Source organism: Cupressus sempervirens, chromosome 5 (assembly GCF_028749045.1).
Source record: "Cupressus sempervirens isolate cs-2001-9-10 chromosome 5, ASM2874904v1, whole genome shotgun sequence".
Classification (NCBI taxonomy): domain Eukaryota; kingdom Viridiplantae; phylum Streptophyta; class Pinopsida; order Cupressales; family Cupressaceae; genus Cupressus; species Cupressus sempervirens.
The window spans coordinates 298144980-298171961 of NC_143122.1; the positions used below are offsets into that span (position 1 = coordinate 298144980).

A 26982-nucleotide genomic window follows, 5' to 3' on the forward strand; every position below is an offset into this window, starting at 1 on the left:
CTTTCTCCCAGGGTCCAAGAAGAAAGTTGGGTATAAGAGGAGGCCTCTCTCCCATTTCTTCCTCACTTCTCATTTCTCCTTCTCAAGGCGTTGGTGATTTTGCAAGAGCAGATCTGCACTTTTCTTGCTTGGCGAATTTTGTGGAGGGCGAAATTTGTGGGAGCTGAAATTTGTGGAAGCTGAATTTTGTGAGAGCCAAAATTTGTGGGAGCCAAAATTTGTGGGAGATAAAATTTTGATTTTTGCAAGTGGCTGCGATTTTTGCCCTATATTGGGAAATTTTATTTGGAGGTGAATTGCATAATAAATTTCTAATTTGCAAAGGGATTTGAACTTTTTGAAAGTCATATCCTAGGTTTCGAAAAGTCGCTGTAAGTTTACTGGTTAAGGTGAATTTTCATCATCTAGAGTTGCAAGGAGTGCTTAAGCTGACATCCGTCTTTCGTTCTAGTCTAAGGATTGCTCCGCTTGGTTCTTCTTGCCTTTTGGTCCACCACTCTACCATCCCGTAATAGGGTGACGAGCATGGAGGATGATAGTGCAAGTAAGAATCCCAAGCAGGTGAACACTAAGAAAGACAAAGAGGATATGACACCCAAAACTTCCTTCTCGAAAATGAAGTGAATAACCGACACCAATATCTGTACAGTGGTTTGGTTTGATTTGCCTATTCTATTTGGATGCCTTTATTGGGGAAATAATGTTATATTATAAAGTCCAAATAAAATCCACTTTAGGGTTCTTTTAGGGTTCAATTTTCCTTGGAGAGGGGATATAAGGAAATGGTAACCTAAAGGTGAGTATCTTTATCATTTTGTCAACCTATTTTGGATGTCATTGCTCTGGAAGAGCATTCCTCACCTAGGACACAAGCCCTAGTGTTGAGAGCAGTTTGTTGGGACGTAGCTCTCAACAAGATCAGATTTAAAGGTTCTTATGCATACAGTTTGATCACGATAGAGGATCAATTTCTAGTATTGTAGTCACACTTTGCAGGCAGTGGATTTATAGGGAAGGCGACCACTCTGGTTCAGCCTAGCTTTTCCTTATAGCAGCTCACAGGAGGAATTCTGGAGTGTTTATTTGCAGTAGATTGGAGTTGTTTTATTGTAGCAGCTTGGGCTCTATCATTTGAATTTGTTTGGCTGTAGCTGGTTCCCATCTTCAGCTGGCGTCAACTTTGTTTGAAGTACATCTGTATTGGTACTATTCTGAAATAAATCAGACTTTGCTGATACGGTTTTAGAATCATTTCCAGAATAGTATGTATTGCTGCATATAATTTCTATCACTTCTATTTTATCAGTTACTATTATTTATTTATTGTAATACCTATATTCTGAAAAATACGAAAAGAAACAAACCTTCTTCTACAACTTCTGTCTAGCTCTATAAGATCAAAGAAAAATCTACATGAAAATATAATTTATATAATTAAACAAATAGCAGCAGCAGATCAAATATCCATTTGGGATATTTCAGTTTCATTAGAAAGAAAAACTAGAGAAGAATGTAGACCAGCCATAGCCTTCAGCAGCCGCAGGGTGCCAATTTCTAAAGAAAAATATGTGCAGCAGCAAACCTGTCTCATTCTTTTGAAATTCGCTTATCCATCAGTTTCGTGACAACCTTTTCAAAGTGAAATTATTAGGTCATGTAGGAAAATGAGTACTAATCATCAGTTACTTCATCTGCAAAATATTAGCTTTGAAGAGGAAAAATGTCATTTGAAGAGTCTGGACAGTCATAACAACTTGTTTTTCTTCAAGTTTATTGGCAAAAGCAAATCAAAAGTGATTGTAATAAATTTATGTCATTGCCAAACCTTTATGTTCTCAGAAGTGTGTTATTTAGAAGATTGGAAGTTTGAAAAAGGACTAAATAATGAGTGTTTGAAACTACACCTTGATGAGGTTGGATCAATCAAAGAAGAGAATTCTTGGACTCAGAGCATCGTGATCAATTACTAAAGTTTTATAGTTTTAGAATCCTTTTTAATCAGCAAAAGTGGTGTGATGATTTAGAAGTCTATTTTTAGTTTTAATAATTTGTGCTATGTTCAGCCATCACCTTTCTTAGAAGAAATATCATATTTTTTCGTTTTTCTATTTTTGTACAGTTTTCATAGTCTATGCTATCTTTACCTTTCAGTGATGGATGAATTTGTATAATGAACCTTGCCTTTGCTGGCAAGTAGTTAGTTAAACTTCCTAGTGTAGAAGTAGCAATTAGCTTTTATTTTTATTTTCATGCAAACATTATAAATTAAAATAAGTGCTATATGCACGTAGATTTCTAGTGGTAATCCTGCCAAAAGAATATCTTATCAACCACTAATTGTTACTCCAAATTCCAATATTTGTTCAATAATTTATCATGCTTTATTTTCTTTTTAAATTGTTATTGAAATATTTTGTTATGTGATTTGAGGTAGTTTCGATCACTTATATGTGATATGCAGTCCTGTTTGTGCTCTGATATATTTCTTTTGTCTTTTCTGATTGTGTTTGTAGTCTGAATATAAACTATGGCATTAATAGTGCAGTTAAAAAGATAATATGATAGGAACTTTACAAACTCAAAGGAATGAACAAAAATCAGATACAGTGATGCTAAAACTCCAGATTTAATTTATGAGCTGATTTTTCAATCTTTCACACATATAATAACCCAGTTCATAAAATGACATATCAAAATCATGCCCACAAAATGCAGCCAAGAATTAACTAGAGCTGCTCACAAACTATGTATTTTGAAGGAGCCAAAAAGCTTCCAGAATGGACATCTAGCTCTATAAATGACAAATAGAAGCAAAGCACTCCAATAAATACGGATTCCAACTCTTGAAAACGCCAACGGCTGCCTTAGAAACCTCATGAAGCCCTTCAAGTAGTGTTTCTTCTTTAGGGAGAAGATGTAACTAACAAATAGTGACAAACCCTCTACAATTTTGTCCAAATCTGTTCTGCTTAAATCTGATACACAAAAAGCTCTGAAAACTCTGATATCTAACCTCCAATATGTGCAAATGTAACCTCTAACAAAATCACAGACCATTCTTCACATTGTATCTCTCAACAACATAGAGAATGTCACCTACAGGGCTTTTGGATTCACAAACCAAAAACGGAGAAATCTTCCAAGGTTGAAGCAATATCAAAATCAAACTCAACATGCTCAAATGAGAGACCTAATTGAAAATTCTCCTTTTATTGCTTTTTAGCTACTTTTTCGAAAAAAAACAATTTTTTTCTTTTTTGCTATATGTTTGCGAATGTTTTTTCTTTTTTCTTTTTTCAAATTTTGTTTCAAAAATTAACTTTTGTCCCTTTGTACTGTTTTTCAGAAATGCTTTTTAACTTTCATTTAATAGGAATCACCCTTAATCCCAATGTAGCATTGAATGATAAAGGTTCATTTATTAAAACATGTCACCTTTAATTAATATTTGGCCTCTATAGTCCCTTTAAAAAACAATTAGACATGTCACTGCCCCATCATCTGCCATGTGTTGCCACTTGATTGGCTGACTCTGCTGACTGGGATGCTTATGTCATCTGGTCAACCCTTTACCTGGGTAACTTTGACCGATGATAACTTTCTCTTACAGGATCCATTTTTAAAACAAAAAACAGTTCCAGAATCAGCGTGACGACCACTACGGCATGACATGGTTTTTACTTGGATTTGGGACAATCCATTTTTTCATTTTTGTGGCTCTCTGCTGAAGTTGAGAGACTTCGAGACTCAAAGTTTTGGTTTTTCTGATCCTCTTGGATCACCATGAATGGCTTCAATCTATTATGTTCCCTTTTCTTTAGTTTTTCCTATTGTTCAAAGATCTCTAATTGCTTCTGTACCTCATGTATAACTTTTGGAGGTTTTTTTGGGCAGACTTTAAGAGTATTTGTCCAAGATGATATTTCAATCGATCAAGTCTCCCACAAACATTTTTTTCCTTACGATGTGGACATGCTAATTTGACCTAGAGATGACATTTCCAACAATGATCCTCTCTAATTGGAGCCAAAATTGAATCTGTTTATAAATATATGGTCATCAATAAATATATAGGAGATAAATTAACATTCAAAGCTCCTAATTAAATGATGATTTAAAAAAGTCAGAAAATTAAGGTTTGCAGTTATAAAATGGTAAAAAAAAGCATATTTTTCTTTTTTTAAAGCAAAAGTGGGCAAACCACTAGAATATATATAACCTGATTCAAGAGCTCAACTGGGAAAGAATTAGGAAGAAAACTCAGTATCCTTGCTAGATTACAACATAGAAAGAGAGAGAAGAGAAAATATCTGAGCACACAATTGCTGGTTGGGGATGCATGTTTTTCACAAGACCTAGACCCAGATACGCTCCAGTCAAACAATAATTTGTGAAAAATTCGACAAAAGAGGAATTGAAACAGATGACCAACACTTTTAGGCTTATTTATACTAGTTCAGAGCATACTAATTTCCCCAATTCAGGAATCAAGTTTGAGATATGGTCTGCTGAAAAAGACTCAATTAATTAAGTTACCGTTGCATCCATGATTTGATAAGCAGTCAGCCACCTTGTTACCTTCTTTTAGCGTGTGTGTTATGCAAGTATACTGAAATCTTAAGATCTGCATATTAAAAAGTTAAGATTTGCTTTAATTCTTTTTAAGATTGTTAACGGATTTTCCCAATCCATATTGATGTATATTGTTTTGTCTTTTGGGATTTGATTGTGCAACAGTTTTTAGCATCAACGTTTCAGATCATACTACATGATCCATCATCAGGATGCAGGAGAGCAAAGGAAATGCTAAAAACTGTCTCACAATCGATCTCAGAAGAAAACATAATATAGATTGTTAAAAGACTTTTCAGTTTATAAATAATTCAATGTTTTTAAATAAAAATTATGTGTGGAGTATGTACAGAAAAGTACGGCAGCTCTATAGAAGCCATGCAAAGGTTGAATTAAATGTGTACCATTCACACTTAGAAATTTATTCAAATTGGCAGGTAATTAAAAGAAACACCGTATGTCTTCTAAACACCCTTTTGTACGTGCCTCACACATTCTCAAATACAGCACAGACACTCATTGGTACAATTTGGTGGCCTGTAATAATTTTTATTAATTTTTGCAAAGCGAGAATTGTTTTCAAATTTACTCAGTAGATATTAGATCTGAAACTCAAGACACATTGTAACTTCAAATGCTGATAACTGTCTTAGAATGTCAGATTTTATTGAAACATGCAACTTTCATGTTCTTGGCAGCTTCAGACTTAATACAATGCTGGAACTTCCGAGAGTGCATATTTTTTAAGTTTCCTGATGAGAGATTCAAAACGCAAATAAAACATATCAAGTAATAAACCCAAATCCACAAATTGAAACTGCTCGACACCAATTGATAGGGAATCAAGGAAAGAAGTCGGCATAGATTGGATTCAGATCAACAACTCAAAATCTTAGCAACATAATAAGGTGCTAACTTCAATCCAAAACTTTGATTAATCTGATATGCAGTATCTTTCAAATCTCAACATAAAGTGTAAAACAATAATAGATTAACAATCAATTAATTAAAGCTAACCTCCTAACAACTGGGAAAGTAACTTCTCAACTTCTACTTTTTACAGAGGATGAAACAAAATATAATATAGTATGGCCTATGAATCCCCATCATTGGTAGGCTTATCCATTTATTGTTCCGTGAATTCTGTGTTGGCAAAAAGTATTTTGATCGAAGCTGATTCTTGGAGAATTTAACCTGCCTTTGTGTGGGCAACAGTGTTAATGTTCATTATTATATAGCTGCAGTATCAATTTTCAAACAATAATAGTAACTGTAGTGCATGGTAGATAGACTAAAATAAATAAAACAATAGAAACTCTATTCAAATAGAGTTTTCTTACATACATGTAGATTAGAGAAGACTACCAAAATTAGGCACTTTTTCTATCTGCCGTTGTTAAATATAAAGTTGGTAAAAATTTGTTGGTTTTTATCAAAGCTGTTGGTCCTCTTCATATTAGATAATGATAGATTAGGGCAAGCTTCTGATCTTGTCATGGTCTTTCTTGATCTAGCTACATGTAAGAAAATCAAATTTCATAAAGCTTCTATTGTGTTATATTCTGGTACACTCCCTTCCTCCTTTCGCCATAGAATAGTAGGGGCCCACCTCTGTCGAATCTGTATATTAATGCTATCTTATTTGCACTTAGTTTCTAGCATTGAATGCAATTGATACTTTAGCCAGAAAATATGAAAACATTTTAGTAGGGTCCACTTAGTCCTCAAAAAGTGAGATTCAACAATCTGTTGAGCGCTAAAAAATCCATTGGTTGAACTTATGGACGTCAGAACATTATTAGACTCTCTTATCAAGCATTGGTACTGATTTATTAATGTTCTATAGATTGTTGAGCTTGTCTATCATAAGTTCTGACACAACAATTACAGGGTTAATGGATAGCACGCTCTATAGGTTCCTGTCTCAGTTACCAAGGAATCGGCTACAGCTACATTATTTAAAGGTTTACCAGTCGACTTGAATCCCTAATCTGCTTATTAGAATCGGGAATGAACTGCTAAAGCTTGTCTGCTTGGTTTCCTTGAAAGCCTTTTCCACGTTGAGTTAGAAGTAGTAAGCCTTGCAAGAGATACATAATGGAACCTTATATATTCTCATATTTTTGCCCTTATCCTTATCAATAATATAGACACGGCATTCATAGTCCATTCAGACATTTAATAGATGTAAAATTGTCTACCAGTGATTCTTTTACTTTTATGTAAATCAGGTATCTTATTCGTGAATCATCTTAGCTGAATGATTACAGGTTGGATATCTACTTTGGATAAATGAGTAGTCCTTCACAGATATTTGAATTTTTTTAACATAGAAAAATCATCTCTATTTGCTCATATCATGCACAAATTTGAGCGTGTGAGGAATGAAATTTTAGCAATCCGAGTTTGATAAATGCTTGGGTACTCAACTTGAGAATGTGCAATATAAGAAGAAACTGTGGATTTTATGGTAAAAGATAGTAATTTGTATGTGCAGGCGCCTTTTATCTTTACATTGGTTCAGCACTTATTGGCATGGCATATGGTGCATATTGGACTCTGTCTCCAGCTATTCTCTCAGAATTATTTGGCATAAAGCCATTTGCAATGCTGTACAAGATAATTGGGTAAAGGCTCATTCACTGTTCATATTTTCTTTTTCTTTGCAATGAAATTTAATTGCTTCATGCTTGTAACACCATAGCAATGAAACCTCTAAATTCAGAAATTCAATCACTCTTTTGCAGGATAACTCCAACCATTGGTTCATATATACTTTCAGCAAAAGTTTTGGGAGTTCTTTACGACAAACAAGCTGCTCTGTATCATAGCGATTCTGCAAACATGAGTGCAAGTGGGGAGGAAAATACATGCTATGGTTGGCAATGCTTCGGTTTTGCTTTGCTTTACCTCTCTATAATTTGCTTCATTGGTTGTCTAGCCTGCTTATGGTTAATAAAACGTACACGTAGACTGTACAATAGAAAATATCATGTTTTATGTTACGCAACGAACTCAAAGCACCAGGAATTCAATAAAGTTGTTAGCAACACACCATAGAAAAGAAATTAGTCATTCGTCTTATTGCAGATGATTTTTCCTGAAAATAAGGATGAGTATCCAGCATACAAATATAACACAATGTAATTAGGGTCCTAAGCTTTGGTATGTCTAAATTATAGAGATATTACCAAAAGAGAACTGGTATTGATACGTTTCCCTCCTTTTAATCACTCATATAGCCAGTGTACAAGGTTGTTTCCAATCATGACTACAAATTGATAAGCTATATTTATGGTTTGTGAATACGGTTTTTTGAGGAAAACACTGGACAATTCCGAAATTGGTTGATTTGGAAAAGAACTTTTGCACTGCCAGAAATCAATAATATTAAATGTTTATTTTCTGGCAATGTATGCAGTGATGTAAACATATATTAGCTCAATGGATATAGTGCTTCCCTGAGGAGAAGGGGGAAATAAAAAATAATAATAATACTCCATTCTTCTGTAAAATATAGATAAAACAAAAGAGGTCAAATAGATGAGAAAAATCCATCTATAGAAGAATATGAACTAATTATAACTGCCACTAGACGTTCTACAGTGGCAGCCAGTCTGTGTATATCAAAACTTGCCTTTGAATATCGCGTGTAATTCAAATCCTTGCTGTTTACTTTTGAATAAACCAATGAAGCGTGTCGAAGGATTGCCATTATATGTGTCTAAGCACAAATTAATTAACATCTACGCTCATAATACATGGCCCGCTTTCCTTTTGACCAAGGCGAGAAAATTAACATTTATATGTTTCAGGTAACTTATTCTCTTTGATGTGCCATTGTTGGGTATAAATTCCAATATATATTGAATGCTTGGAGGACATCTGATTTGATTACAAATTTTACGTTGTAGGCTTAATTGGTGTTGAGTGTTGAGTTGAGATCTTCATATATATATATATGGGGAAATTGTTGACTTTTTATAGCAAGATATAGTATGGTATGTTCAATAAGAAAAAAAAGCAAAAACATATTAGGTAAGTACTTGTCTTTTGTTTTAATTAATTATAGTTTTAATTTTATATCTAAATTTATAATTTGGTGACTATTATTATAAGTATTAAATATATTAATTGACTAATTATTATGATAATTTAAGTACAAAGTCTAATAATATCCTAAAAGTATGTATGTGACCCTTTAAATCATAATTCTAATTTTAATTAAATACATTTTAATTGAATTATTTAATAATCTTAATTGTAATTTAGTCTTGTATTTTTCTAATTATATGTCATATTATATCATATTTTATGTAGTAATAATTATTTAAATAAAAAATAGATATAATATTACAATTTTTAATGTTATATCGAAATATTATTAATATGCATCATGAATAGAAGATAAGAGCCTACAACACAATGGTAATTTGTGAGCCTCTCATGTGGGAGGTCTTGGGTTCGAATTCACTTAACACATAAAATAAATAATTACAACAAATAATAATAATGAATCTAGGCTTCAGGCATTTACCAATTAAAACATAAAGAATTCTAATCACTAATTAATATAAGAATTCAAAAGGTGTAAAAAGTGTGTATAAAAGGCTAAATGCTTTTAGCCAATGAGATAGCTAAAAATTAGTTTTGTTCATTTTTAAGCATAAAAATATCATATCTTCACTATACAATATACTAATTTTATAAGAAAACATAATAATATTTGATTTTCATTGGTAGAAATAAAGAATTTTAATCATTAATTAAGTTAAGAACTCAACCTATTGGCATGTATAAATAATGAAAATATAATATAAATATTACACTAGCAATCGCATGGTTTTGTACATGCAACGATAGGAGATGAGATTTAAGAGAAAAATTTAGAATGAACATTAAATAATGTAAATATAAGTTTTAAAAAAAATGAAAATACAAAAATAAAAAAGTTGAAAATTAAAACATACATATAAAATTTACAACATTTAGGAAATTTGAATATTGCTTAACAAATGTGTTCAATAATTTCAATATTTTACACTTAAAATCAATTTAAAAAATCAAAAGTTTAATAAATAGAAATCACAACATAATCTAATGTGGAGATCACAAGTAATTATTTTTTAAATAAATAAAAAAAGAAAAAAATAGTTAAAAGTGAATATTTTAATTATAATCTTATGTGAACAAATTAGATTATTAATAATTTTTAATTTAAATAACATAATATTTACTAGAATATTTTAAATAGATTAATAAATATTATTTATTTAAATTAAATTTATCAAATATGTAAAAAAAAATTATTTTAAAAAACCATCAAAAATTCTATTATGGAAAATTAATAAGAGAAATACAAAAAAAATTAAACTACTAAAAAAAATAAAAATTAAAATCTGATAAATTTTAAAAATGAAAAGTTAACTGAATAGATCATGACATGAGCGAATGTGGAGATCACAACTAATAAATAGAATAAGAAAAACAATAGTTAAAAGTGGAGATAACAACTAATCAATATCAAAACAAGAGTTAAAAGTAGAGGGAGATAAAAAAATTGTCGGTAAATAATTAACATGAAGAATTTTCAATTTTCTTGCCAAACTCTTGCAAATTTTCTGTTAAAAATTTAATTTTCGGGAACAAATTTCTCACAAATAGCCTATCTGCTAAATAATAATCTAATATTTTTATGCCAATTTCTAAACTCTTTGAGAAATTCCCAGTCCTTGAGAGTGTAGTACTCTTAAAAGCAACCATAAGTGAGTCGTGACAAGATGAAATACAAGCTTGTATCTTCAAACAGTCTTGAGGAAATTAAGTTAAATTTTAATTTAATTGACATTCTAGGAAAATTGTGATTATACAAGAATCAGTTTATTATATTCAATTAAATACTTAATATAGACAAGAGCTCTGGTAGAGCTAGAGTCCCTGCCTATTGTTTAAGAAATAGCTTCAAAATACTAGTAGAAAAACTACTAATGTTCGAAACAAATAAAATAGTAAATGGATGAAGATAAATTTTCTTACAAAGTGGATGAAGTAGGTGCCAAATTTACTTTGATAATTTAATTAGAGTATTTTAGATAGGATAGACATCTAAAATGAAAGAATATAAGAGCATTCCTAAAAATAATTTTACAAATTTTTAAATATTTCATAATTAAAAAATATAAGAGTACTTAGAATAAATAGAGTCATAGTTTCAATTTCAAATCAATTGTCATATTTTCCATTTCAAACTAATATTGTTAAAAACCACATTTTCGCATAATGAAGACGGAAAATAATATGATTATATTTTAAAAATTAATTAGTTTCATTATAAAGTTATAAATTTTTTAAATTGTCATATAAAAAATAATAAATATTCTTTAACAAATTGTTTTTAAGAAAATAAATATATCATTTAAAATTCAACTAATTCTTAAATATCTTAAACCAAGTAAAATGAAACAATAATTCAATTAAAATGTTCCTTTTCTAAAAGCGTAGCTCACTATTGTTTCCATGCTTTATTTTTATCTGTTGTGATTTATTTTAGTGCTTTCTAGAAATGAGAGGTGGGTGGCCTGTTCTGGCCAAAAATCAAATAGAATTCCACGATAAAGTTAAGATAATAGTGATTTTGTATGAGAATTAAAAGAAGCACTTATCTTGTTGGTGCTATATTATCATTCTCACTGAATGTAATGGAATTTCATGAGGTGTAAAAATAAAGTTTATTATACTGTTTTCGGAAAAAAATGTAACTATCAAGTGGCAAATGATGGGTTTAGCAGATGAAGGTTTATATCATCTGATCCCAGCGGTGGATTAACTCGAAGTTTGTACTAACCCTGGTAACAAACCAAAGGAGTAGTTTGCATCTGCCTTGAGATGATAATAAGAGGGATCATTGTACTTGAGGATCGATCTAGAGGATTAAGTTGTGTAGGATTTGTAGGTGGGTGTGTGAAAGAGGGAAGAGGAGAAGTATTAATGAGTGTAAAAGGGAATATGATAACTAGCAAATAAATTGGCTTGTTGAGGGGCATGGAGACAATCAACAACATCAAATGAGGAGACAATGTTTTGATTTGATTGCATTGAGATGGACACAGAGATGTGTTGGTGTGGCTGAGAGGGCTTAAGGCCAGTCTTTCGGAGGGTGGGAAGGGTAGCTCCCTGACCTTAATACATTAGATTTCGTGTTCTTGTGCATTGTTGAGTCAAAGAGGCCAAACAAAGAACCATAGTTGTTCATAGTTGTTTGGTAAGAAGCTCTCGTTGTTTGAAGTGAGGACAAAGGCAATATTGTCAGCATTGAAATTCATCATGTTCTTTGAGGAAGATGGTAAACACGGTGGTGAAACTTGTCGGCCACACAGTAACCGGGTGGCTGTATAGAACCTTTTTGATGCAGTTTTGCAATGCCACATGTGTAGTCATTCCGTTTGAAGAAGAAACATTGACAGTGGTGATGGGATCTGGTGTGAGATGGATATGATCATTCTTTGTCAGAACACTTGTTGTCAAATAGGCTTAAGGCATATTCATGGTAATGGTGTTATATGCTTGCTACTGTATTAGCCTTGCAGATCATAATACTTGAAATTGTCCACTTGGTGGGGGCCTCTTGCAAAGTCACATTGTTCCTCTGAGTCTACTTTTCCGTCATGCTTTTGATATGTTTCATTATTTTTACAACTCTATAAGGTTCATGATTTTCCATTTAATAAGTCTAAGACCACAATTCATTGAGGGTTTAGCTCAAGTTGTTCGTGTGCCTAGGATGTGCTTACAAATTTTGCATACATATCTATAGAGACAAGCAATGACCACAACCAAGAACTCCATCCCTATTTGGCTTCTTCCTCAAGCTTTTGTTGCACATAAGCTTTCAGTGTAAGCACTACGTCCCTCACAAGAGCCTGAAGGGTGCTCAGAACACTTGTTGCAGGATACTGAAGGAAGTTCAAGGGCTCGCTATAGATTTGGGCCCTCGTCGGGTGTGGTCTCTAGTGCTTTAAACTCCTCGGAGGCATGGAATTTCTCCTAAAAAATAGCCTCAACGAAATCATTTGCCTCAACCTTCTCTTGCTTCTGAAAGTCCCTATAAGACTTTAGCACAACACCATTGGTATTTGATAGAGCCGCCATGGCTGATTTCAAAGCAGCTGAATTAGATGATCTTAGCTCCAACAAGATTCTAGAGCCTTTGTGTTTTTTAGTTAAAGAACATTCCAGACTTCGAATTCTCTAATTTTTTAAGAGCAGAAAATAATTTTACTCATGGGAGAAATGTCACTAACAAATAAAAAAATACAAATTATCATCTCAAAATTAATTTAAAAATAAACTGATTTTCAACTTTACAAATTCATTGATTTTATTGTAAAAATTATTTATGACCACAACTGAAAACATTAGTTCCTGCCTACGTATAGGGATGGACTAATAATAAGAGTGATAAATAAAGGCTTTGCAAAATGTTAGTAAATATTAGTAAAAAGGAAAAAAATGAACTTCGCCTGCGAATTCTTCGGACACAATCAAATTTGCTTGGTTACGCGCCCCCTCACCTCCTCATTCACAACCCTTTGCTCCTATATAGAGGATGAGAATCACTCTCTTTTCACCGCAGTGCAAAAACTCAACTCAACAATCCACAAACTCTTGGTATCAAGTATTAAGCAACCGGCCAAAAAGTCTCTCCTGAGAAAAATACCTGATGCACATTCTTCCAATCCTCACAAAGTAGCAGGAAGAAAAGCCGCCTACTCATGGCAGAAGCAGGCCACGATCAGGAGAAGATCCCCTCCACCTTTCCAAGCACTAGAAGCAACTTAGGGCATATTCACACTGAGCGACAATCTTCCCCCCCGCTATGGCAGAAGCAGGCCAAGATCAGGAGAAGATCTCCTCCACCTTTCCAAGCACTGGAAGCAACTTAGGGCATATTCACACTGAGCGACAATCTTCCCCTCCGCTAAAAGTCCTTTCGAATCACAGATCCCTAGTTTCTGAAGAAGGTGCCTTCACGGGAGAGGTATGCATTTTTCATATTGATACTGATTTATTCTGCATTGATTGCAAATCGTAAGAATTAAAAACTTCTTTGTAGATAAAGGTAAGATTTTCTATGGAGGCTCTCCATTTTTATTTTCTGAATTCCGTGCAACCTTTAATCCAAAGGATTGTACCGTGTTAAGAAAGGTAGTATAGTTCAATCTGGGGTCGATCCCAACCTCCCTCCGAAACATGGAAGATCTCTGGTACATAGGCAATCGCTTTGGACATTTTTTAGGGGCTGCTATTCCCACCTCCTCTCATGAGGAATGGTTAATTCTGATCCTCTTCAACCCAATCCTAACCCTATCTAAACTGACCATTCATGTTGACAATTCCTCCTCCAACATTTCTCCTAAACCTTTTTCGAGAATATTGTAGAGAAAAATGTCATCTTGATTAAAGACTTCTCCTCTCCTCAATCTATTTTGGAGTCCTTCAGGCTCGACCCTTCTAGATCCATCACCCCGTCAAAGAGACCACCTCTACAAGCCAGGTCGTTTGGGCACAATCCTTTCAACCTCCAACAAATAAGGAGGTAAGGAGCTCAAACCTCTCTCTTGTAACCACACATCCTCCACCTCAAGCATTGCATTCTTTCATCATATCCAATTCCAAGCTCGAAAGGGTTGTTTCTTCCCCACCTCTCGTTATTGACCTAAAAGATAATGAGAGCAACAACTCTACTAGCCCTCCCTAACAACCCCTCCCCTTTGGCCTATCACTGTTGGATATGGATGCTCCTATTCTTCCTCCTTAGATATCCCCTCTCACTTTCATCTCTAATCCTAGCCTTCCTCCAAGCTAGCTACTCGCTCATGGAAATTTGGTTGATCTGGCTACCAAAGAAGAAGCCAAAGCCATTATCAATTAACAATTCCTTGCAAACAAGACTCTTGCAACATAATGACCTAATGGTGGAATTCACTTTCACTAGTGGAGAAATTCAACATGAACTTCTCAGATGGCAGCAGTTCGAAACCAGGTTGTTAGCCAACCAATCCTCACCAACTCCAACCCTTTAGAAACACATTGACCATGATCAAGTGCCTATGGAGCTAGAGATTGTTTATGATATTATAGGAATTAACCAAATGGGGAATTTAGAAGAGGTCATATGCTCCTCCCTAGATAGAATGATCCCATCCTTAGGCATGTTGGACCCTATTCTTTACCATAATCCCAATAGGATAGAGGTAGCCAAGACTCAGAACATTCAGGCCTCCCTCCCTCCCTTGGGTTGGCAGAAACCAATCAAGGAGAAAACTCTCCAAACTGTGGCAAAAGATTAAGGAAGCAACGTAGAAAATCTAAATCTGGTCCAAGGAAGAGAGAGGTGAGGTTGAGAACCAAGCTAAACTAGCGTCATCATTTCAGAATGGTAAGGGGAAGGGCCTTGCACATTCTCATTTATCATTACATCCTGGAACATAAGGGGTATCAACACCCTAGACAAGTAGTGTTTGCTAAAATGTTGCCTTAAAAGCTTTAACTTTGACCTAATCCTTATTCAAGAGACCAAACTAAATTAAGAAGAATTAACTAGACTTGACAAGAATTTGGGGATGTGGAAGGTATGGGGTCATTCAGTCATAACAACTTCTGGTGGCCTATGTTTCATTTGGAATCCCAAAAAGGTTCTCCTTACTCCTATCACCTCCCATCCCAATTGGATGTGTAGTATAGTCAAAAATTACTCCTCCAACTTGCCTTTCACCCTCCTTAATATATGTGGCCCTACCTCCTCCACTAGTAAGACGGGGGGGGGGGGGGGGGGGGGGTGGAATCTCAAACTTCCTCTTGGCAAACCAGAACAATAACATCATTCTAGGTGTGGATTTCAATGCTATTATTAGCCTAGATGAAAAAGTTGGAGGTATAAAGATTTTGAACCAAGCAGCGAGAGATTTCAGCAATTTGATCTTTTCTTGTAACCTCTTAGACATTAAAATTGATAATGAAGTTTGCACTTGGTCTAATGGGAGAGCCAATCCATACCTCGTTGCAGAAAGGTTACATAAATTCCTATATACTAGAGATTTGGCCTCTTTTAACCACAATCTCTTAGCTGAGATTGTCATTACCTTTGGGTCAGATGATTTTCCCATTAAACTCACAATTGAAATGGAAAAGCACGACATAATACCCTGTAGATGTTAAATACGTGGTTCCAACACAAATTTTCTCTCCCTCTTGGAACAATGGTGGAATGAGGATATAGTAAATGGCTCTACTAATTTCTTTTTTGTCTCTAAATTAAAAAATCTTAAAATTAAAGAATGGGACGAACATTACTTCAAAAATATTTTCAAAGAGCTCAACCAGGTGGAATTGGACATTATCGAACTAAATAAATAATTCCTAGACAAAGGCATGATGCCTATTTCCAGGAGAAGGAACTCCTGGTCGAACAAGCGGACCTCCTATCCAAAGAAGATTTTTTTGGAGACAATCCAGAGAGACATGGCTCTTGGACGGTGATAGAAACACAAAATTCTTCCATAATAGCTCCAAGTTGAGATACTCCACTAGCTGAATTTCAAAAATCATAAACTCTCATGGGCTGTTACTGGAAGAACCGAAGGCCATAACAGTGGAAGCCATTAGCCATTTCAAAGACATTCTCAACAACTGGAACTCCTCTGATCTCATGATCCAAATGACCTTACTCAACAACATCCCCACTCTAATAACTAGAGAGCAAAACTCTCTCCTTAACAAGAGTTTCACCAAAGAGGAAATTAGACGACCCTCTTCCAAATGCACCCTAATAGAGCCCCAGGATTGAATGGCTTTCAAGAAATTTTTTCTCAAAAATGTTGGAGCTTTTTAGGAGAGGATCTATGGAGAGCCATAGTAGGGACAAGGAATGCGGATAACCTCCTGAGGGAGATCAATCACACATTCCTCACCTTAATTTCCAAAAAGAATGAAGCCTCCCACTTTGGGGATTTCAGGCCCATTTCCCTATGCAACATAGTTTACAAAATCCTCTTGATAGCATTGGCTTACAAGATCAAACTCATTCTACCCCACATTATTTTTGAGGAAAAAACATGTTTTTATCCTAGGTAAATCAATAATGGATGGTATTGCCATTATTCAAGAACTCATTCACCAAGTTTAGACCAACAAAATCCCTTGTATGTTGATCAAACTAGACATTCAAAAGGCATATTGCAAAGTAGATTGGCATTTTCTATGAAAATGTATGGAGGCCTTTGGCTTTTTAAGGCAATGGATTCATCTAATCTTCAAGTTTATTTCTACCCTCAAAATGTCCATTCTAATAAATGGGACTTCGGAAGGTTTCTTTGAGATCTCTAGAGGCTCGAGCAAAGGGACCCCATTCCTCTCTTCCTTTTTGTTATAATGGTGGAAGCTTTTTGCAGACTTGTCAAACTCTCTCAAAGTCAAGGTCATCTCCACAATATCAAAGTTACAAATTTTGTGTAGAATATTACCCACTGGCAATTTGCAGATAACACCATCATGCTAGCAGAAAGCTCCATAAGTAAAGCCACCACTATCAAAGCCACCCTTGACCTTTATATAAAACATCTAGCCAGATTATCAATGCTGCAAAATCAGAGGTTTTTAATATTAATTCATGTCAGAATCTTGAGGATAGGATCTGCAACATCGTAGGCTTCAAGAAAGGTTTGTTCCCTTGTAAATATATCGAAATGCCCATGGACAAGGGGATGAGAACCAAAAATGCATGGGAACACATCATTGGAAAGCCAAATAGTTATCTAGTGCAAGGCATCTTACAATGATAAAATTTGTCCTCTCAGCCCTTCCATCCTATCAGATGTCACGTCTTCCTTCATCTTCCAAAATCAATTCTGAACTTGAAAGGAAAATGATAACCTTTTATTGAAAATGGGTATCCCAAGACAAAAAAATAGCCCTCATTAAATGGGACTCTATCACCAAACCTCCCAAGTTTGGCGGAATTGAAGTCAAAAACCTCATTTGACAAAGTAAAGATTTAAAAGACAAACTAGTGTCATGATGTTTCATTGAACACAACCAAAAATGGGCCCAAATCATTTATCACAAATACCTATTCCCTCAAAACCCTCTTAGTATCTTTAGGATTGCTTCCCCTCCCAAATGGTCAAGGGTATGGAACTTAGTGTCAGATAACAAATATATGGTTAGTAAACACCTATCTTGGGAGATTGGAGATTGGTCAACAACCAGATTTTGGGAAGATTCATGGGGAGTACCACCTCAAAACTTTAGTGTCCTTCGATACCATTGACACCACGACATCTCTTCAGGGTCCCTATGTTAGAGATTACATTTCTAAACACAATAAAAACACAGATGATAACCTATGGAACTCAGCTCTTGCTATCCTTTTATGGGAACTCTAGAAAAAATGTAATCGTCAACTTTTCTAGAATGTGAAAATGGACATACCCTCCTTTGCAATAAGATTGAAGCAAGCATTGTTGAAAACATCAACAATAACCTAAGTGAGAATCACCAGGGGGAAGGTTTCTTTTCGGAATGGGACTCCTTTATGAAAAAGAAGTGTTATGGCTTGCTTACACCAGTACGCGTGGGAAAAGGCAAGAAGTCTTCCAAGAGGGATAGACAAAATTGTGTTTGTCTCCTCCCTCGTCATGGTACAAGCTAAATTTTGATAGAGCTTCCTGTTGGGTGATGCGACGCGCTCCCCTGCCCATAGGTGGTTAATTATGTGGTGTTCCATGTTCACTAACAGTCATGGCTTTTGGTGCAATGACAAATGGGCCCTACAATTGGTATCAGAGCCTGGTTTTGGCCTGGTCATGGGTTCAAATCTCCCCGATGCCTTCCCGACCTGCGTAAACACCTGGTATGTGCGTCGAGGGGGAGATTGTTGGGTGATGCGACGTGCTCCCCTGCCCACAAGTGGTTAATTATGTGGTGTTCCATGTTCCCTAAAAGTCATGGCTTTTTGTGTAACGGAAAATCGGCCCTACAATTGGTATCAAAGCCTAGTTTTGGCCTGTCATGGGTTCAAATCTCCCCGGTGCCTTCCTGACCCGCGTAAGCACCTAGTATGCGCATTGAGGGGGAGATTGTTGGGTGATGCGACGCGCTCCCCTGCCCACAGGTGGTTAATTATGTGGTGTTCCATGTTCACTAACAGTCATGGCTTTTGGTGCAACGGTAAATGGGCCCTACAATAAGGAAACTTCGCAATAAAGAAATAATAACCGTTTCCACATAACCCATAATAGATCTGAAATAAACACAGAATTAAAATCCACATGCAAGATAATAGACAACATACCCACAAAATTGTGACAAAAGATATACCTTGGGAAACCCTCATTGAGGGAAAAACCCAGCCTCCAAAAGCATCCATCACCATGTATTATTCAGCAAAAAATACCATTGCCATACAACTATGGAAGCCTTCATGGCCATAGCTACAACTGGGCAAACTATGTGAACAAGCATGAATCCACACATCCCATGTCATGCTTTCAACCTTCATAAATGCTCCCTTGGCTAACCTGTCAAGCCTTGTCTCGCTCAACTCTTGCCTTTCTCACTCTTACTCTCTACAACAACTACCCTTGTGGCTACTTATATAGTAGCAAGTCCCACAAAACCACCAAGTGGTATTACATAAACCATGTGTTAAAACCATGTGCTACCTAACCCACTGACCCCACATTTAATATTGAGCATTTAATTCTTTTCCCCAATATTAAGTAATTACATGAAATATTTTCACAATGTTACAATACAACTCATCAAGAATATTCCATGAGAATCTATACATGTTGCACATCCATCTAGGCACAACATTACATAATAAAATAAAATAATAAAACATAACAATATTATGCAATGTGTGCAACACCCATTATCTCAACACTTCCAAGGGAAATCCTAGGATTGTAGGCATTGGCTTTGTCATTCACGATTCCAAAGGGATCATAAAAGGATGGTATGCTAGTACTATTAATCCCACATCAAACAACGTTGCTGAAATGAAATCTTTAGTTGAGGGTCTTAAGACTTGCTCTGCCCTAAAAATTGAGAACCTTATCATAGAGGGAGATTCACAAAAATCCTCAATGCTCTTTGCAAGTAGGATACCCTGAATTGGTCCCTTAGATCTCGATTGGATAGAGGCCTAACCTTGCTTCTTTTTCCAAATCATATGCCAATTCCCATATTTATAGAGAAGACAACACTATAGCTGATACCCTAGCTAATGTAGGGGCAAATGGCTCCCTTATCAAAGTCTTCCCTTCTTAAATATTTACCTTTGACTCCCCTTCGTTTCCTACCTTAGGATATATCTTCACCCTATTTCCCCACCCATCCCTAGATTATTAATTTTCCCTTTTCCCATCTCTCATTCCATTCCCTCTCTTCCATGGCCTTAAAATGCAATGTGCCTTGAATCAGTGCTTTGTTTCCTTTTCTTATTAGATATTTTTGGTGAACTTACTCTATTGCATTATTTGTCTATCATGAAGAAATGATAGGGCTACACTGACAACCACTAACCCAGTGGATTTCATTTGTTTTATGTCTTTGATTCTTTTTGGGCCAAGCAACGGTTATTAAATAACCATTACAAAAGGTCTCTATAATAAACATATAAAATCCTAGCCTGGAATGAAGATTATATTTTGGGATTTCAATGCTTTATCATTTATCCACAATCACATTACAAATCAATAGCCCTGTAAGGAGCTCACCACCCTCGCCTATTGTTGTATTCAGAGAAGCTCCTGATAGTACTGTTGAGCTCACAACTCCAATTTTAACTATGCCCAATAACCATTATTCCTGCAATTATTCCTAGTCTATTAACAATATGGAGATTATTTCAGCTTGTTAATCCACCACCTCTGGACTACTTTTCCCCACACCCACTTTCTCCACAGTATGATTGGTATACAATGTACCCTTATATTACTCTTTACATATCTTGTTGCATACATGGCCATGAACTTCTTCCTAGGATAATTTATCCTTTTTGAGACCATTTCATAAGTTGACTCATTGCTGACCCAACCTTATCTGCACCACCAAAAAAACCCAATCCAACAAACCCCAATATTATTAATTCCATTGGGGAAGATGGCAATAATGTCATTGTAGAGACAGGTTCATCTTCAACACCAAGAAAATGTGATAGTGATGATGTTGATGATGAGGGCGATCTTCAGATCTCCCTGTTAGTGTTTTGAAACAACGCGATTCCAAATTACCCCGATGAGAACAAGATACACCTAGGGGTAGCTACTTCCCATCCTTAACATATCCTTTTAAATACCGTGCCAACTATAAGGCTAGACCCTTCTTCTACTTCAGGCTCTGGAAAACCTAGGTTGGTGTACCTTAGATTCACTTATATGCTACCAGTGTAATTAAACATATAATCTGAACCTATCACCAATAGATGAAATCCTTAATTCTCCTATTGACTCATGCAATAACATAGATTTGCAATAGCTAACTGCAAGACAATGTGATTCATAAGCTGAGTGAGGGCATTCTATTTTAGCTCTTCAAACATAAAATATAAAGATGATTTTAATTTGATTTGATTTTATGTGGGTGGAGAAAGTGGATGAAAACTAAGTATGGATAACAAATTAATGATCTTGTAGCTTATCAGTGCCTCATCCATTGGGCAATTCACAAATCTTTCTCATGCATTTTGGATATCTAAGACACATATCCTATGCCAAGACTCCATATCTATCCATGTACCTTGTAAATTGGATATCAATGTTCAATCTAATTCTCATTCTTACCTGATATCCTTCTCAACAAACTTGCAACCCTATTGATTTCCCTGAAGCATTTACATAATTCCTTGAATTATAAGCAACAATGAAACAATATACAACCTTAAGGGACTTCAACTATGATCTAGGCCATTTGTTCTAAGATCATAAAACATTGCAAATCACTGATAAAGGAGACAAGATTTAAAAATAAATTCAACACCTTCTGCTCTTTGTATTGACTTCCTTGAAATAATACATGGAAATGCAGGAAATTAACTCACAAAATACCAAATAAATTAGACTGTACAATATGCATATGCTATCATACAAGAGAGAAAATAATGGGAATGCGAAACTGTTGGGATGCGAAGGGGGTATCACAGCCAAAGAATAACTTCATGGTCTGGAACCAACACAACCTAGATACTTTCCATTCAAATTTCATCAATTCCATAAACCATTTCTGCTTCAATTTCCAACTCCTAACTTTTCTCTAACTTTTTCCAACCCCTAAAATGAAAGAGAAAAAATCATATATAGGATGAAAGAAATCAATCCTAACCAAGAGATATTTCCATTTTCTCTTTCATTCCAAAGAGATTTGATTCTTCAATCATGATTCCAACTTCAATCTCGAAATTCATCACAGCTAGAAAACATAATATTCTCAAAACTGAAAATTGGAGCCAAATTATACTAGAATTGTATAATATTCTCAAAATTAACCCATCAGACCTTTTACCATGTGTTTTTACTAGGCCTGTAACTGTATTTTCAATTTTCACCAATTTCACTGAGAAGGCCCAAATTTTACATTTCTGTTTATAACTTGAACCAATGAACTTTTGCACCAAAAAAAAAAAAAAAAATTCCAAAATTAGAAAGTTCATTTTCTCCCGGTTTCGGCGATATATAATATGCCTATATTCGCTTATCGGAAACTCTCAGAATCTTGATTTGAAAATTAGGCTCCTACTATGGCCTCAAGACTACATTTTGGGTAAATATTTTCTTTTCCTAAAGTTTTAAACTATAGGTTTAAATGAAATTTTATTTAAAATTTACCCACATTTAGAAGAGGAGACAATAAAAAAGAATAAAAATAATTTTTTAAACTTGGCGCCTGTTTCCACAAGGCCTGAGTTGCTTCCAAAGTCTTCCAAGGCTGTAAAACAATCTATGCCTCCAGTGCCAATGTCTCCTAATGCTCTAGTATTGTTTTCTTCTTCTAAGGTAAGACGAGTTATACTCTTTCCAGGAGAGTGTATTGGAAATCAGTCAATGCAAACCTCTGAATCTGCAAGTGGTGGAGTTCTCCCTTTTATTGTTGCTCACCACAAACCAAAGCCAACACTGATGTCAAAGACTCTTAGTTTGACTCTGATAGATTCACTTGAATCAAATTGATCTTCAGCAGAGAAAAAATCTAGTTGCATTTCCTTCTCTTGTGTTGGAGAGTGACGCATTTTAACATTAGATACCCCAAAAAAGTAACTTTAAGGGTACATTATACACTAAAGAAGAATATGGAGCACAAGAATCAAAATCTACATTTGAATCTTGTTTTGTTATTTCCTCCATACTGTTAGACCCACAATTACCAACTGAATTTGGCCCTAATTCAGAATGTTTATGGTTTTCAAGAAGGTTATGGCCCTCCATTAAAATCTTTGACAATGTTTCCTATGATTTGTAGTAGACATTCTTAGATGTGCTCCATTAGTAGAAGCCATGATTAATCTCTCTAATTGGTTTATATTCCAACTACTTGTCATATTGACAATGGTCTCATGAATGAGAGCCTGTGATAATTATATGCATTCATATAATTATATAATTATGAAAGCTATTATACCTTTCTTTTAACACCACTTCTCACCATACCTTATCGATCTGATAGCATTTAGTCGGGGCCCAAAGTGGGTCTAACTATTTTTTTTTTGTTTATGAACAACTGACATGCAAAACTAACTCATTCACCCTATGGCACTGATTTGAAACAAATTTGACCTCTAGAAACAAAATTGCAACTCATTTACCATTAATTTGCAAATTGTTAATTTACGCCAGAAGGTCCTTTGACTGGCTTTAAAAATTGACAAAAACAACTAATCGGGCTCTAAAATCAGAAATACTGATTCTCTGTTCCATATACTTGCACCTTGTCGAATCTCATCTCATGAGAAATTCTCAGTCAAAAGATATTGACTGTCAAAGTTGCCCTTGCAGAATTTCTTGCAAGAAGACATGTCAAAAAACTATAAATCACGTTCGGATTTGGCTTCAAAAACTGGGTAAACTGAAACTTGGGGACACAAAAATTGGGGCGTTGGTTAACTGTCATGAGGAGAGTATAAATTTGTGATTTGGGCTCGTGAAGAATAACAAGACGCATTTGGCTAGCGATCTAAGTGGGGTACTCAGAATTTGCAGACTGGAAGCAATGACAAAAAAATATTTTTTGCAAATGGAATTGACCTAGGAAAGTGTGCAAACGGATTCATCAAGGTTTGAAAATTGGCGCACAAAGTATTTTTGGAGTAGAACATAGTGGTATAATCCATTCGACCTCACCTATCATGAATTTCAAGATATGACATCACGAACATGGGTACTAACCAATTTGCATTTCTTGACATAGTGAAAAGTTACAAATCTCATTTGGAATTGCATCCGAAAACTGATCAATAGGATTCGTCATAAGCTCAAAATTGAAAAGTGGCAAGTTTTTGACCTATAGAATGTAATGCAAAATGAATTTTGTCATTTTGGTCAACTGAGTCAAAATTGTAGAAAGTCAAATGGGCCTCCCAGAATTCTAAACAATTCACATTAGCATGACAAACAATAAATGACCTACTTTGAGAGATTCAAAAACTAGTCAAACGGATTCAAAATGACTTGAAATCTAAAACATAGGTTCTCTAATGGACACTAAATACTCCCAAAGAGATGAGTCATGAAACATTATTGGGTGCACGATATTCAATTGCAAACACAACTCCTTCCGCTATTTGACACTTAGGCAAAAATGTAGAATTGGACATTGCTCAAAATAGGACTTCACAGAACGGGTTAGAATGACAATTTATCTTCATGGGACAAGTGGATGTACTGAATGAATGGTGTTAGAAACATTAAATACCTCTTACATCTCACAAGTACAGTCAGGTACACTTGCATTAAAAAGGGCTTATAGGGCTTGATTTTTCGAATGGTATTCAAAATCAGGGCTTCAATTTTGAGTCCCAACACTCTCTATGAAAGCTTTTGATTTTCTCTCTTGGGGAATCAAGAATCAAAATATAGGTGATGTTTTTATGGGTAATGATGAAATCTCTCTGTGGAAATCTTTCATTTGATGTCTTGGATAACAATCAGGGCAAGCAACGGTAATGTAGGCAGTGATCAAATCTTTTTGTGAAAGATTTTTTTGCTTCCTTTGGCAATATTCTAAGTTGGACCGCAGTTAGAGTATGAGGTAGGATTGGTTTAATTGGTTGTAAAATAGTTTGCATCGCAAAATTGTTTTGATGAGTTAGTGATTCATTTCTTGAAGGGGTTTGTGCTTGTATCATTCCATCATAGACAATGTTCCTATGAGTTCCCTTCTTTTTTCTCTTGTGGGAATCATTAAGGAACTACTAAATTGCATAATTGGTAAGATTGGGAAGATGCCATAAAATGCAATGAATCATTTTTATTTTGGAGTACAAATTTTGACGAAAGCAAGACAAACTATGATGATTATTGAAGTTGAAATACCTCATATCTTATAATGTTTATCCATTTGATATGTAAGGAAGTTAATGGTCTTTTCTTGAACAACCCTTCAAGCATAAGATAGGCTAGTGGAAAGAATTGATTATTAATAGGATTCTCGTTGCATAATGGAATTCAAATATGAGGATTCCTTCACTTGGTATGCACATTTGATTCCTTGTCCTTAAATCATTGAAGCTATGTAAAATGTAGCAACTTTGTTGGAAAAATGGCTTATCTCATTTTTTGGCTTGACCAACAAAAGAAAACTTATCAGTTAAATTTTGCTTCATTGTTATATACATATAACTAAAAACTCAAGTGTTCGGGTTAAATTTGATCTTATTGCAAGTTTTGAGGTTCCTTGCATTGGTTATTCTCCACTCAACTTTCATGATCTCCTACATGGTATTAAGTGGATAATTGGTATCACTGATAAGTCGATGATGTTTTCCACAAGTCAAATTGTGATATTGCAATCAAGGGTGGGCATCAAGGCCTTGATACTAGTGGGAGCAATGAATTGTCTCCTTTCCTCCCTCCTCTTCCAATATGTTCTCTTGCAAATAGGTTCAAATTCTGATGGTCACAAGGATTTACATTACACTGATGATGGTTCTATATGGTCACAAGGTTTTCAATTGTCACACAGATTTCTCATGTGATCTTTTTCTATGGACTTCTTCCCTTTACTCTACAATCTTGTTTTGTTTCCTCAATCTTTAGTTTCAATGTTTAGTGTTGTGGCTTTGACGATCAGACTTGGTGTTTGTTTGGGGATTCCATAAAATCTTTGCAGAGAGAATTCGGTGGTGTATAGAGCATTGCATGTAGATGTTGAACCTATATGCAAGAAATATATCCCTATTGCCCCTTACTATGACACTTTTGGGGAATCCCTTTTGACATAATATTTCTTTCATATGGGTATGAGTTGGTAGTTATGCGCCATACACCATAATGATAATGCTTGTCTAATATGTGGATGTGCTTGCTGGACCAAATTGAGTTATTATTCACTTCTGCTATTTTCTTTCCTTTCTATGAATTATGGTTAAAGCCTCACCCTCTCATTCCAGTGACAATTGCTTCAAAGTGACTGTTATTATGTTCTCTTATGCACCGTGCTAACTGTGATTATGATATATCTAACCCTCTACCTTTTCATTAGTTCTTATTGGTTGTGTTTTTGCATATGCAGGGGCTTGTTTTTGGATCAATTATGGTCTGCACCAGTTAGTATCTCACAGAGGGTCTTTCTTCTTCTTAAACAAGCTAATTACATAGTATCTTGCATAAGGGTCAATTTGGCATTGGATCCTTGTTAATGAAAAGAGACACTTGTACTTAATAAGGGGGAAATGCCCCACCTATGCACTCACTTTTGGATCATCTGTAAGAGGTGGTATGCCACTTCTTTGTTATGTAACAGGGGTATGCACTCTTGAATTTTGTAAGAAAGGACATCTCCTTCCACTTTGTATACAAGACTTTGTTCCTGAGTGACACCAAGGATTTTCTTCGTCCCATTCTTTTTTCCCTTGTGCCCACACTTTCAACCGGGTGTAAAAAATGATTTGTAAACTATTTATATTATTAATAAATATTGACTTCGACCTTTTACTAGTAAAAATAAAATAAATAATGTTAGAAATGTTAAAGTATTTTAAAATTAATTAAAATGAATCAAATAATGTGATTAAGAGAAATAAATCTTTGCAATGTCTATATTAATTTAGAAATAACTTGAAGCAGGAGCATCCTGAGTGTAAGGGAAATCTTGCATTACCTAAAAATATTTATGTTTTGTCTTTTCAATAAGGTCCAC

The 26982-nt window shown here is 34.9% G+C and overlaps 1 protein-coding gene and 1 long non-coding RNA gene across 6 annotated transcripts in view; both read left to right on the top strand.

The window, feature by feature from the left end:
- LOC149555752 (protein NUCLEAR FUSION DEFECTIVE 4-like) overlaps positions 1–7984 on the top strand; it is a 105868-nt gene extending 97884 nt beyond the window's left edge. Inside the window, exons 14-16 of one of the 5 annotated variants that reach the window (XR_016364556.1) lie at positions 12–291; positions 7070–7199; positions 7320–7984. Coding sequence is in view for 3 of the 5 variants with exons in the window: in XM_089829899.1 (XP_089686025.1) it covers positions 7070–7199; positions 7320–7632 (443 nt within the window). In the remaining 2 variants the exon portion in view is untranslated. The other 4 variants (XM_089829900.1, XR_016364557.1, XM_089829901.1 and 1 more) reach the window with 4 other exon arrangements.
- A 5213-nt stretch (positions 7985–13197) lies between these two features.
- Positions 13198–26772, top strand: LOC149555754 (uncharacterized). Its single transcript, XR_016365338.1, has 2 exons — positions 13198–13609; positions 26356–26772. It is a non-coding gene; the product is annotated as an uncharacterized LOC149555754 (long non-coding RNA).
- The last annotated feature ends 210 nt before the right edge of the window (positions 26773–26982 follow it).